General features: G+C 44.8%; 2 protein-coding genes across 2 annotated transcripts; both read right to left on the minus strand.

The window, feature by feature from the left end:
- Positions 1 to 274: 274 nt before the first annotated feature.
- Positions 275 to 2,658, minus strand: LOC121835513. The gene is made up of 2 exons (XM_042289766.1): positions 2,550 to 2,658; positions 275 to 1,847 (listed from the first exon to the last, which is right to left on the minus strand). Exons 1-2 carry the CDS (start codon positions 2,656 to 2,658, stop codon positions 1,075 to 1,077), a joined length of 882 nt encoding a protein of 293 aa, XP_042145700.1. The 3' UTR covers positions 275 to 1,074.
- Positions 2,659 to 4,425: 1,767 nt separating this feature from the next.
- Positions 4,426 to 7,997, minus strand: LOC115332324. Its single transcript, XM_029994740.4, has 2 exons — positions 7,701 to 7,997; positions 4,426 to 4,775 (listed from the first exon to the last, which is right to left on the minus strand). Exons 1-2 carry the CDS (start codon positions 7,906 to 7,908, stop codon positions 4,426 to 4,428), a joined length of 558 nt encoding a protein of 185 aa, XP_029850600.4. The 5' UTR covers positions 7,909 to 7,997.
- Positions 7,998 to 11,506: the final 3,509 nt, after the last annotated feature.

Genomic DNA, 11,506 nt, shown 5'->3' on the forward strand with positions numbered 1-11,506 from the left:
CAATCCATTAAAAGCAGTTAGCATCCTCTGTATTTGCTCTACATTTATTAGTATATTATGATTGATCTCGGAAATAAAATTTATCACTAGAACCCCCAAGACACTGAAAGGCCATGAGACACTATACATGAATTTAAAACAACTTGCACAAATGCTTAATTCAAGCAATAACCTCAAAGGACAACTCCCCCCCAAGAAATAGATTGCTATATGTTTCAACGTGCACACTCAATACAATATTTATGTTGGAAAACACAGTAGACAGACATCAGTAACTACCTTGCTGATCAGTTTTATTTGTGCTAGAACAAGAGTTTTACAAGTACTTGTAGGTGTTACAAGACAAATCATTAAATGAAAGACAAATCATTAAATAACAGTACAGTAATGAAGAGAGCCAGGAACTTATAACCCTCATACATAACCTATAGTTACTAAAACAATTAACTAGACAAAATTAACACAGAAGTATGAAAACAAAATCAATCAAATCATGATGTGAAATGATACCAACAAAAGCCCACTTTGCGGTCCACAGATACAGAAGGTTGTTGAAGCTATTCAATTATGATGCAATGTGGACAGAATAACGAAAGGTCTAAGTCCATCTCAGATTTTTCAAGTTACATAATAACAAAAAAGTTATTTTCTTATATGCCTGCTTGCAGTTAAAACAAGCCTACCCTACTGCTACCCATACAAGCTTCACACGTTTCTGTCAAAAAGGTTAGGGAAAGACACATTAGCAGGCTGAGACATTGAGATTATTACTCAAACAATGGCCATCTTCCACAGGTCGATAATCAAATTAGCCCGACTAGACTCAGAAGAGCAAATGAAGCACACAAAGTATAACACAATGTAAACAAAGAAAACCACTTATGAACGTAGAGTTACTTGCAGCAACACATTAGGAGCAAAACAAGAAGTCTGAAGATGTGAAAGATCCAATCTCTATAGATTTCCCTTGTTGAAACGACCAAAAAACAGGGATAAATTATAACAGGATGTAGTTTTGGATATTTCAACTCCTAGGGAATAGTTACTTTACTTCGGCACCCCCGGTACATTGCATCAATCGCGCTCAAGAAGGTTTGGCAGATCACAGACATAGCTTACTGAGGGCTGCCTGAAAGTGAGAAAAAGGCATGGTGCCTTCAGCTGCTGTGGTTTAACAGCCTGCAAGTTCACATGAGAAAGAAAACAAGGCTTGATGTGCTGTGGGAAGGGACCTGCACAAGTGATGATAACTTCCCTGCACAGAAGCGTTACCTCACCTTTCAAAGACAAAACCCTCAAAATGGCGAAATAGCACATATCCTTTGTTTGAAAGACAGAGGAGTCTGTCTTTTTACTCCTGGCATAGTTTCGGCTGTGAAAAATCTGCCCTTTCCATGCGAAGCGTTTGTACTCTGCAGCCTGATCAAAGGAGGCCCCAGACCCAGCGGGAAGACAACTCTGTTCCTCATTGCTCAATGATGCCTTCGAAGAGTAACCCAGCAGGCACACATCGTTTGCATATTTGAAGTTTTGGAGCTTAGGGTATCCCAGAATGTCACAGCACATCACTTTGACACTGTCACTTAGAAGCGAAGACGCCAACGTTTGATCCAACTGCTGCGACATCACAACCCTTTCTACAATCTGGCACGGAACAGCATTTGATCCTTTCACCAGCTTCACGAGCTGCCCGTTACCGCTTTCAAATTCAAAAGCAGAATGGCCCCACAGTGGCCCCAGTTGCCGCACCGCTTCCGCTAGATGGAGTAACTGGTGCAGGTTGAATGTCATTGCTGCAGCTCCATACAGCCTCCCAGTCATGCCCACAAAGGTCCGGAGGAGTTTCTCTGAAAGCACAGCATGACATTATTAGAGGGATACTTCAACGAAATATACCCGTCGGGTTCAAAAATAGGTTGAATATGATCCACAATATCCGTAAATGACAATCGCAAGTTTGTATATTGAGCCTGGTGGCTGTATTTCTAGTTATGAACGACCTACTCTGGCAAGCGCTCGGAGAGCAGCCAGCAGAGTGACATCCCCCGCGATTGTGACGTAGTTGGTCTCGAGACGAGCAAAGCTATTGCGAGGCTGACGTCGAGAGAATGGCCTAGCCGTTGCAGCCACCGAAGCGGCTGCTTTTGTACGAATTTTGAGCGACGGTTTAATCTTCTATAATCTTGTAGAGGGACAATAGCAACTTTTGAGACACACAAAAGAGATTCTCGGTAAGAGGGGAGTTCCGCCTTCCCCTCTTCTCTTGTGATGGCCGGAGGCGAGACAGGCATCGTCACTACCTGTCAAGGTTCCTAGACGAGCATTACAAACAAGGCATTAGCGACATCCACCAGGTGCTCTTTGGTAATTGTTTAATTTCTTTTACAATTCCCTTTCGTGTCTTTTTTAACAGGATATTGGTGTGTCCGACGTGATACTGCTCCTTTGAACACATATACACCAAAACATTAGTGCCGAAATTTCGTTGTAGTATCCTTTAAGGCTGGCCCGAAGCAGGACACAAAGAAACCGAAGGGGGAAGTACTCACCAGCAACATCAATGGATGCTGGAGTTACAGTGTCCCTCAAAAGTGCATGGATGGCCTCCACCAGCTTCTTTAAGTGCAGCCAGTATTGGTCCGGAAGGACCCCGTACATGCAGGGAAGCCAGTAGTACAGGAGCCAATGGCGCCATTCGGAAGCCTTCCAGAATGTCCGTGTGCTCAGTGCCCTTGGGAGTCTCGTGAAGCTGTGTGGTGGCTTGATTTCAGCCAGCCGGCTGTTGATGACAGCAAGAGAGGCAGTGTTTCCTGCAAAATAAAAAGTTACTAAATATATAAAAGCATTTGGCAGCCTGTTTTTGAAAATTGGAGCAGAATCTTTGGTACTTATCAATTAATATGGAACAATTGGCTTAGATAAATTATCCCTTATAAAAAGAGTGCAAATTCCATGTGCCATTACTCTGATAAAACATACACTTGGTTTTCTTATACAAATGTCTAGCTTTAAGGTGGAATCCTCCCAATATGTAAGTGAAATCAGTTCACACTGCCTGCTAAGGATGGCAAAAAGCGCAGCAAAAAAGATAATAGTTTAGATGAAACAAAGCACAAATTGCCTTGCGTGGTTTAGCTTCCCAGTTTTGCCCATGCTCTTTTCCCGCTTTAACTTCCTATGTTACACAATCCAGCCCAATTATTCGTCTTATTGCTCAGTGCGGTCAGTCTGCAGAAGTCTTACGAGGCTTCCCACCGAATTCACAAACCTCACTCCGATTGAGGCGCCCCTTTATTTCCTCAAGGAAGCCGAGGGGAAGTGGAGGGCGCCTCAAGTGAAGTGAGGTCTGTGAATTCGACGATTAGTCTTCACAATTCTTAGAGCTCTTTCACAAATTAATAAGCTATAGTTGGTTACAGGTTAAGAAGGTAGCGGCAAATGCCCCTCAAAGGGAATCAGATATCCCTCCGCCACCTCCGCATCCAATAGCGTCCCACCGTTTCCGCGACGTCGCGGCCAACGCGCGAGGAGGGTCTTGCCTTTCTGTACATATTTGCTTTATCTTTCGACTTTGACATAGCATTGTGAAAGCCACGAGAGGGAGATTAGAGTTGTGCCCCTCCGATGGAAACAAATACGACTTTCGGGAATTAGCTTCCCCCTCCGATAAATACAAAGGCTGCTTTCAGGGGCTCGGTTCCCCCTGCAATAAATACAAAGGTCCCTTTCTCAAAAAGTGGCATCGGAGACAAGTGGGAATCCATTGAAGCGGAACAAGGAGCGTTTCCAGTGAGCTCTTCTTTCGAATGCGGAGGGATTTGAAACGGGCGCATCACGCTTGTGGGAGGAGCTTCTCCTACCTTCTTGACTTGTAACCGGCTATAGTAAAGTACCTGGAAGCCACAATGACAGATGTAATAATCTGGTTCCAACTGGCTTGGTGTCTCACTGTTCTGTTGTGAAATCTCTAGAATTGTGTAGTGAACTGACATTATACCTCCTCCCCCTTTTCCTTCCTTGTGCTATAAGTTATTTAAAGATTGTACAAATAGTTTTGAAATTGGCACCCTGAATTAAAAAGAATGAAACAGGAGATTTTCCTGATGTTTGCTGCCGAAGTCTCTTATTTAAGCTACCGTGACATACTGAGCATGCACCATTGTTGCATAACTGCCTACCCCATACTTTGGGACGTTTGAAAAGTAAGCAAAGAACATACAAAGGACTCCTATTAAACAAAAAGGAAAGAAGTCATTCCCAACGAGGAAGAAAATGCCATTGATGCTGATATACTTTATATAGTAAGCTGGCCTCCTCCGCTTCTTCCATGTGACAGGACTATGTAACACTGGACGTAAATGTCATTACATGATGTGAGAAGAGCCTTGAAGAACTTACAGCTGCAGTTTGAGTTGAGGGCAGTGCTCAAGTGACAAGTTTAGGCATTTGCCTATAAATGTCTAATGTAACGTTGTAGCCCAAATGCAGCCCAAATTTGTTTCTAAACTTACCGACATAGTACCGCTCTTGAGAGTTGGAGGAGCTGAGGAGCAGTTCTGTGATCTGTCTGACCACCCCCAACAGCACGGCGTGCATGTATTCAACTGTGAACCCCCAAACAAGGTTGAAATGTGGGAGGTTCACAGCTGGTGATGGGCCAAAGTACCCATTGACGGGAAAGGTACCGCCCAAGCTGAGGGCCAATTTCATGTCCCTAAGGACACCTGCAGATGTCCGGGGGGTCGTGTCTTGCAGGTTGGTGTACCGCATGCTTCCTGCAAGATTACAATGGGGACAAAATTAAAATGTGCTATTTTTGACAAAATGTGATAACAAATAACAAAGTCAAAATCTTGCCAACGACCATACCGATTTTCACATAAAGTGTGGTTCGTAGCAAGCCTACATTCAGAAGTAGCCTCAAGCAGACATGCTTTGATTGCAATGGGAGCATTGGCTACGTAGCTGCTCATGCTGTGGTAGTACATTTCCTTTGAGCGAAAATAAACATGATTACGTACTAATCTTAGTGGGCGTTTTTAAGGTCGCAAACAAATGCATGCGGCGAGTTAGTACAGAGTTCATAGTAAGTCGATCTAATTTTTCTTGTCTCCGTCGTTGTGGCGTATTGAGGTGTCTGCTTCAATCAAAATTATACATGTGAATGTAAAATTTCATTATTTATGAATTATTATTAACGAAACAATTGTTTTGTTATTTACTATCTGATACGGGCAAGAGAAAAAAGAATGCTTAGTGCATAAGTGTGAACGTGGAGCAGTGCCCGTCAACAGCGTCAAAGGTGTTGCCGAGATAAAAACAGACGATAGATGCACACTGCGAGAAAACTGAAACACTGCATGCTCCCACTCCCAGGATGCACCTAGGCGTTCTAGTTTCGCCTATAGCCCATTGAAAAAACATGGTCTCTTTGCGCGTTTGCGCTTCAAGTACCATAGAAAGCAATTATGTTATTTTAGAAACACGGGCAAACAATGACATGTGAGCAGTTGATTGAGAGTACATAGCCGACAATGGCCCATCACAGCGATTTACTACTGGCGCACCCAGAGTCAAAATTCCGAGCCGGCCGTAACGTTACGATAAACAAGGTCCATTTCCGATGCATGAGCTTTTTGTGCATGCACCCCTTCGTACTTCATGTAAGACATTGTCACATCAAAATGTAGACGACTTAGCAACAGTCCTACCATGAAATCGATAGGACACACACTCCACAGTCCGCTTCACAGAGGCATTGGAAAAGGGAGGGGGGAGGAGGGGGGCGGCGATTGTTTTACCAGACATTTCAGTTTTATAGTAAACAAAAGAAGGGAAGGAGGCGGTTAAACCCCCTTCCCGCCTACCCATTCCGCCACCCAATCTCCATCTCCCAAAGAGTTCCGCCGCCAGTACCGCTTCATGACATTAGGCACGAAACACCAACATGCTACAGCAAGGTAATATCTTATCTTGCACAACAACAGCCGACAACCAATGAGCTACCATATTCAGGCACAAAGCCAAAGCACTAGTGTAATACAGTATGCTCAAATTTGGTATTTGCAATGAAATGTATCTAGACTGGATATACACTGCATGACACAGTTAGCACGAACACGGTATTAGCGCTCTTCCACATTTTGCCGAATCAAGGTACGCTGACACACAAGCTCGAAATAAGTGGTCTCCACTACACAGGTAGTTTTGACAGCAGCAATATAATTTTTGAACAGCAAAACTCGGTGATTACCTGTTTGTGATAACAGTGTTGCGCTGTGTACCTGAATGGTGAATGCCAGTTCAGACATTTGTTGAAGTACGACGGATTGAGTTACAACCACTTGCGACGAGACGCTACTACGACAGTGCTTCCCAAACTGTGGCACGCTACTCCCAGGGGGTGGTCGGGAACAAATTAAAAATACATTCTTGAGCCATGCTGCATGCTATTCTGCATAGCAAAAAGCTCGTAGACGCGGACCCCAATGTCTTTTTCTGCATTAGAAGAGCACAGTGACATGCAAGCTTCCAGGCATGACACAAAAAAAACAAAAAAACAATGGCCCAGGCTACGTCGTCTACTCTGGTGCATCATGCAGTGCCACTTTCATTGTATAATCCAGACGTTTGTGGTGGCAAAATGGAGAGACTTTCAAAGTTGCAGGAGGTATGTACAGGGCATGACCCTAAAACCAGCATACCTGGCAGGCCTTGCAAAAGTCGAGTTTCTAACGTGCCTACCTTAAATTTGCCATGCGAACGTCGTTTTGCAAAAAGTAGAAGTGGTGAAGTCTAAGAAAAATTTATCGGCTATTTAGGCTTTTGTGTTCAAAGCTTGGGATCCGCCCGCCATCTCTCTTTCTTCGCTGCGCATTCTGGAGTCCAAAACACCGGATCTGCATCAGATTGCCGCTTGAGTCGCAATGAGTGGCATTCCCTGCACGCACTTCGGAATTTTGGCAATGTTGTCGATTTCGTTCCTTTTTCCGCTCTAAGTTCCGCTTCTCGGATGCAGAGCATACTTTACGTGTGCGAGTCATCCGCAATGCATTTACATAAAGAACCATTGGATGACGTCCCCATAGCTGCTTACATTAGAGTCACCTGCCACTCCCGTGAATAATCGTTTGAGATGCTAGCACCGCCCCGTAGACACCCATGCAAACGTCCTTAAGTGGCAACAAGGAGTGCTTGGGAAGAATGCCGAAAGTGAAGCGCAACCGACGGCGCGAAACTGCAAAGTATCCCCCTAGCTTTTGTTGCCGTAATAAACAAAAAACGATATGCAAGATTTTCCTACGGCTTATATTGACTTCTTTACTGCCTGAAAACTGGCTGATGAAGGTGGCATTCTGAGTGAAAGAATGCTGAGAACACTGACAGAGGCTGGCGACAATTGCAAGAAACAATGACTTTAAAGAAATATGATTTTAATGAGCACCAGCCGCAGCCTGTATGTGTGTAGCTGTCATGGAGGAGGGATCAAGGCAAGCTTAGTTACATACTTGGCGGCTTGCACGCTAGAATAGTTTGGGGAGCACTGTACGACGGGTTACTGTGGCAACTAAGCATAATGGAACACAACTTAATGCAGTGCAGTCAATGCAAATGTCTGAACCGGCCTTAAACATACTTCGTACTTGTCTAGATTAAAAAATAATCTACTAATGTTTTCTACAGCGAGCTACTTGTCTTACCATCCAGGTGCTCCCCTCTTGTTAGGCACCACGGGCACCCGATGTACCCGTTAAACAGAGTGCAGTTCTGCACAGCTGCTCTTGCGGGGGCGTCCAGGCACCAGCACAGGATGTACGCCCGAGAGGCATGACTCAGCCCGTCATGCTCCCACACCACAGGATCCATGGAGTTGAGTCCATCAACAAACTGTTCCAAAAACAGGGCCATGTTAGGATGGCCCTTCCCAAACCAGAGCCCCGCAAGTGTACAGTGCTTGAACCTCTCCGGTGCAGGCAGTTCATTCACCAGAAACTGAATAGGCCAAACTGAAGCGCCCGACGATGAGAACACTGGGCTGCCATCCGTGTTTACAGTTAGTGTGACATAATCATTGTTCAATGTCCCTGAACTTCTCATCTCCCGGCAGGCTCGACCTTCTGTGACATCAGAGATATCACCAGGAGGAGGGGGAACCTTTGTCAGGGCGTCTTGAAGGAATGTCTTGGTCTTCGTTATTACATGCTGCAGCTGGTCATGCATATTTAGCGTCACGAAGAAGGCACCCTCATTCTTTAGTTGCCGAGCACTGGTACGGTGACTGCAGGTTCGGCACATCAATTCTTCACTGTCAGGTGTTCCAGTCATGCGGTCAGAGCAGCATGTGCAGTAGAAATGATACTGGATCAGGGCATCAGTCTGTTTTGTCCATAACTTTCTGAACAAATACTTGCTTCGAGGCAGAACATCTGCAGCTGGTGCAAACATGGTATTTATGACTACTAGGAGATTGTCGAGGTCGGCCCAGCTTAGCCCGCCAGCAACCATTAATGACATCACCATGGCAACTGCCTCCCCCTTGGTGGTACAAGAGTGGGGTAAGCCTTCCCTGCCCAATTCTCTGAGGGCGGACAGTGCATTTGTGGCTGTCGCCGCACCAGCTCGAGGAAGATCACCGCCGCTTGGTTCTGCACTCGGGAAGCTTGTCGATTCGACATCTACGTCACTCGATTCCAGCTCGTCACTTGCAATGTCACTTTCAGAGATATGCCCCACTGAAGTATCATGTCCGCTGGAGCCGACATCGCAGGTATCGGAGGCTGCATCGCCACTGTCCTGGCTGCTGCCGAGGCCACTTAGTCCTTCCTTTCTAATGCGAGACAACGTTGACTTGGGGATAGAAGGAGATCCACCCTTCTCCATGTACACCAGCCGCCTGCGTCGCGTTGGCGGCGCGTCCGCCATGTAGGTAGAAGATGAATGAACCAACGTAAGGAGGCACAAAAAAAGAAAAAAAAAAGCCGAACTGCGATTAAAAAAAAAAAAACGTCCAACGCCGCGTGGCCGCGTTGAGAGCACAACCAACGGCTCACCACAGCCCACATCAAGACTAGGGGTGTCGCGAACCGGCCGAGGTTCGAGTTCGACCAGGTTCGACTTTTTCGAACCTGTTGCGGAAATTTCGACGAACCTTGTATTGAGGTTCGACTCGTGTGCGCATGCGCGACAGGCTGAACAGTTGGCTTCGGATTGGATGGTAATGGCTAAAGGATGAATTAAGGGCACCGCTGATTGGTTATTTCAGTTAATACAGTACAAAACAATTAAGATATTAACGTCTTCAGTGACTAAAATTGGTTTCTTTTAATTGCAACTGTTCATAAAATAAAATAACTCTTTGCATAAAAATAAATTCTCTAAACCTAGACATGCGTGTATCAAGGTCTGGCCACACTGTCCGCAAAGTCGAACCGGTCGAATCTGGTGAAAAGTTTCGAAGGTTCGTCGAAACGGTTCGACCCAGTCGAACCCCGAAAGTTCGACCTAAAAATCCGGTTCGACAAAAGTTCGCGACACCCCTAATCAAGACAGCGCCGACGTCACGGTCGCGAGCATTGCTGGATAGATAAACCACAGAGCCGTCAGAGCCGTATATGAGAGCCGTGTATGCGTAGGGGTTAATTAAAATTTTTTTTAAATGGACGACGTTTAGCGTCACCTAGCTACTCAATGACTACGAATTCTGAATACCCTAAATACAAATACGCAGGGCTCAACTTTGATATTTGATACTCTTGTGAGGATGCTGCTGGTTTTTCGCCGAATGAAGTAACAAGAAGCGGACGTTTGGCAAAAAAAGTACATATAGGGCTCATGGTGACCAAATTTCTGTTGTGGTTCACTGGTACTAGAGCACTATATAGCTCCTTCGGAGCAGAGTAGCGCAATCTAGAACGCCGCCTCTCGGCGACTAGCGGCGAACGCCCGGAGGTTCCAACTGCGGTCAGAAACGCATGGAGAACGTGAGAAAATCGTTGTTTCTTCAGTATTGTGGGAATGTACGGAATGGCAATCGTTTTTGACATAATAATGGAACATTTTAGAATAATTTGCGCGAAGTTTTGTGCCCCGCAAGGACCTGACTTTTTTTAAAAAATTGCTTGAACGGCATTATGCAGCAGACGACACGGCGACGTCACACCATTCACGTGACCCGCTCCGGCCAACCCGAAAAGCCCATCTCCGCTGCGAGCAAAAATCGTCTGCTTCAAACGCCATTGCCTTGGAAATTGCCTTCTCAAAATTTGCACACGCATCCGATATTATTAAAACTTTGATAAAGTGTTTAGTGCTTTACTAACTTCACGACAGACTAGTTTTGAAAAGTGTGAACTCGCCGTTCATTTTTTAATCAGCCGTGTAGTATCGATCTCCATGTATTCTCCCATAGGGCGGGCCGCCTCCTGGAACCCTAAGTACCACGTGACTCGCGCCGAGCCGCTCTGTCGGCCATGTTGTCGGCAAAACACGGGGTTCAAAGGATTGCGCTACTCTGCTCCGTAGGAGCTATATAGTGCTCTAACTGGTACTAGACAGGATTATTGAAATTGAGCTCAAAGATGCAATCGTGGGGTAAGGTGGCTAAGCCACGTCTTACTGCGTTTGTATACGCACGCGCAATATCCGGCGTTTCGTGAACCAAAGAAAGTGCTCCGGTATTCGTTTTGTATCGCTCGGGGATGAGGGTATTGTACATTCGTGAAAAGTCAGATAATCGAAAACGCAAGCAGCGTATTCGGCCACGGTGTGATGACAAGGAATGATGCTGCTTAATCGAAACCGAAACTGAGTGGCTAGTGCACTGGGTGGTACACGTTGGGACGCTTCGATGTTGGAAGAAGTCTATTGAAATCTTCATGTGTAAACGCGAAAAATGTGTATTCGAGGTAAGTTGTGTAAATGTTTTATATGGGTCTAGTAAAAGACGTATTCAATAATGGCATGTAAAAAAAATCCGCTACTGAACGTACCTAGTTGAAAGTTGCATCAAATACGTTATTTACTACTACCATCTACAAATTAAAAATGCAAGTCTCTACTTTACGTGCAAACCAAATAAAAAAAAAATAACAAATCCATTTGGGGCACTTTTTTTTTTTTTTTTTCTAATAGGAATTGAGTTTTAAAATTTAAATGTGTAAATTGGACAAGTAAAAGACGTATTCGAGGTAAGTTTCTATTTGATACGTTGAGTTCCTGATTTTAGTGTCGAAACTTTATTTTGAAACACACTGGGTCAAATCAAAACCAATAATTTTGCGAAAAAAGTAAAAACAAATGCGCATTTAAGAGCGATGATATAATATTACTGTAATAATTAACTTTTAGAACCAAGTATATGCTTTTTGTAATGGGTAGTATTTAATCGTGGAAATAATTTTTTGCGCCGCCCGAATTTATATACTTGCATATCCAATCCAAGCCAAAGTCATAGCCCGGTTTTTGCACGTGCTGGCACTTAAGGGGTGTCCAAACAGGACACTACAAA

This window comes from Ixodes scapularis, unplaced genomic scaffold (genome assembly GCF_016920785.2).
Source record: "Ixodes scapularis isolate PalLabHiFi unplaced genomic scaffold, ASM1692078v2 PGA_scaffold13__105_contigs__length_92229423, whole genome shotgun sequence".
Lineage (NCBI taxonomy): Eukaryota > Metazoa > Arthropoda > Arachnida > Ixodida > Ixodidae > Ixodes > Ixodes scapularis.

What these genes read in the sequence shown, in the direction of transcription:
- LOC121835513 (XM_042289766.1), bottom strand. Translation starts at nt 2,658, where the DNA reads ATGTACGGGGTCCTTCCGGACCAATACTGGCTGCACTTAAAGAAGCTG. An exon ending in AGCATCCATTGATGTTGCTG is followed by an intron (nt 1,848 to 2,549) that starts GTGAGTACTTCC and finishes CTGTGCTTTCAG; the next exon opens with AGAAACTCCTCCGGACCTTT.
- LOC115332324 (XM_029994740.4), bottom strand. Translation starts at nt 7,908, where the DNA reads ATGGCCCTGTTTTTGGAACAGTTTGTTGATGGACTCAACTCCATGGAT. An exon ending in AAGAGGGGAGCACCTGGATG is followed by an intron (nt 4,776 to 7,700) that starts GTAAGACAAGTA and finishes GTAATCTTGCAG; the next exon opens with GAAGCATGCGGTACACCAAC.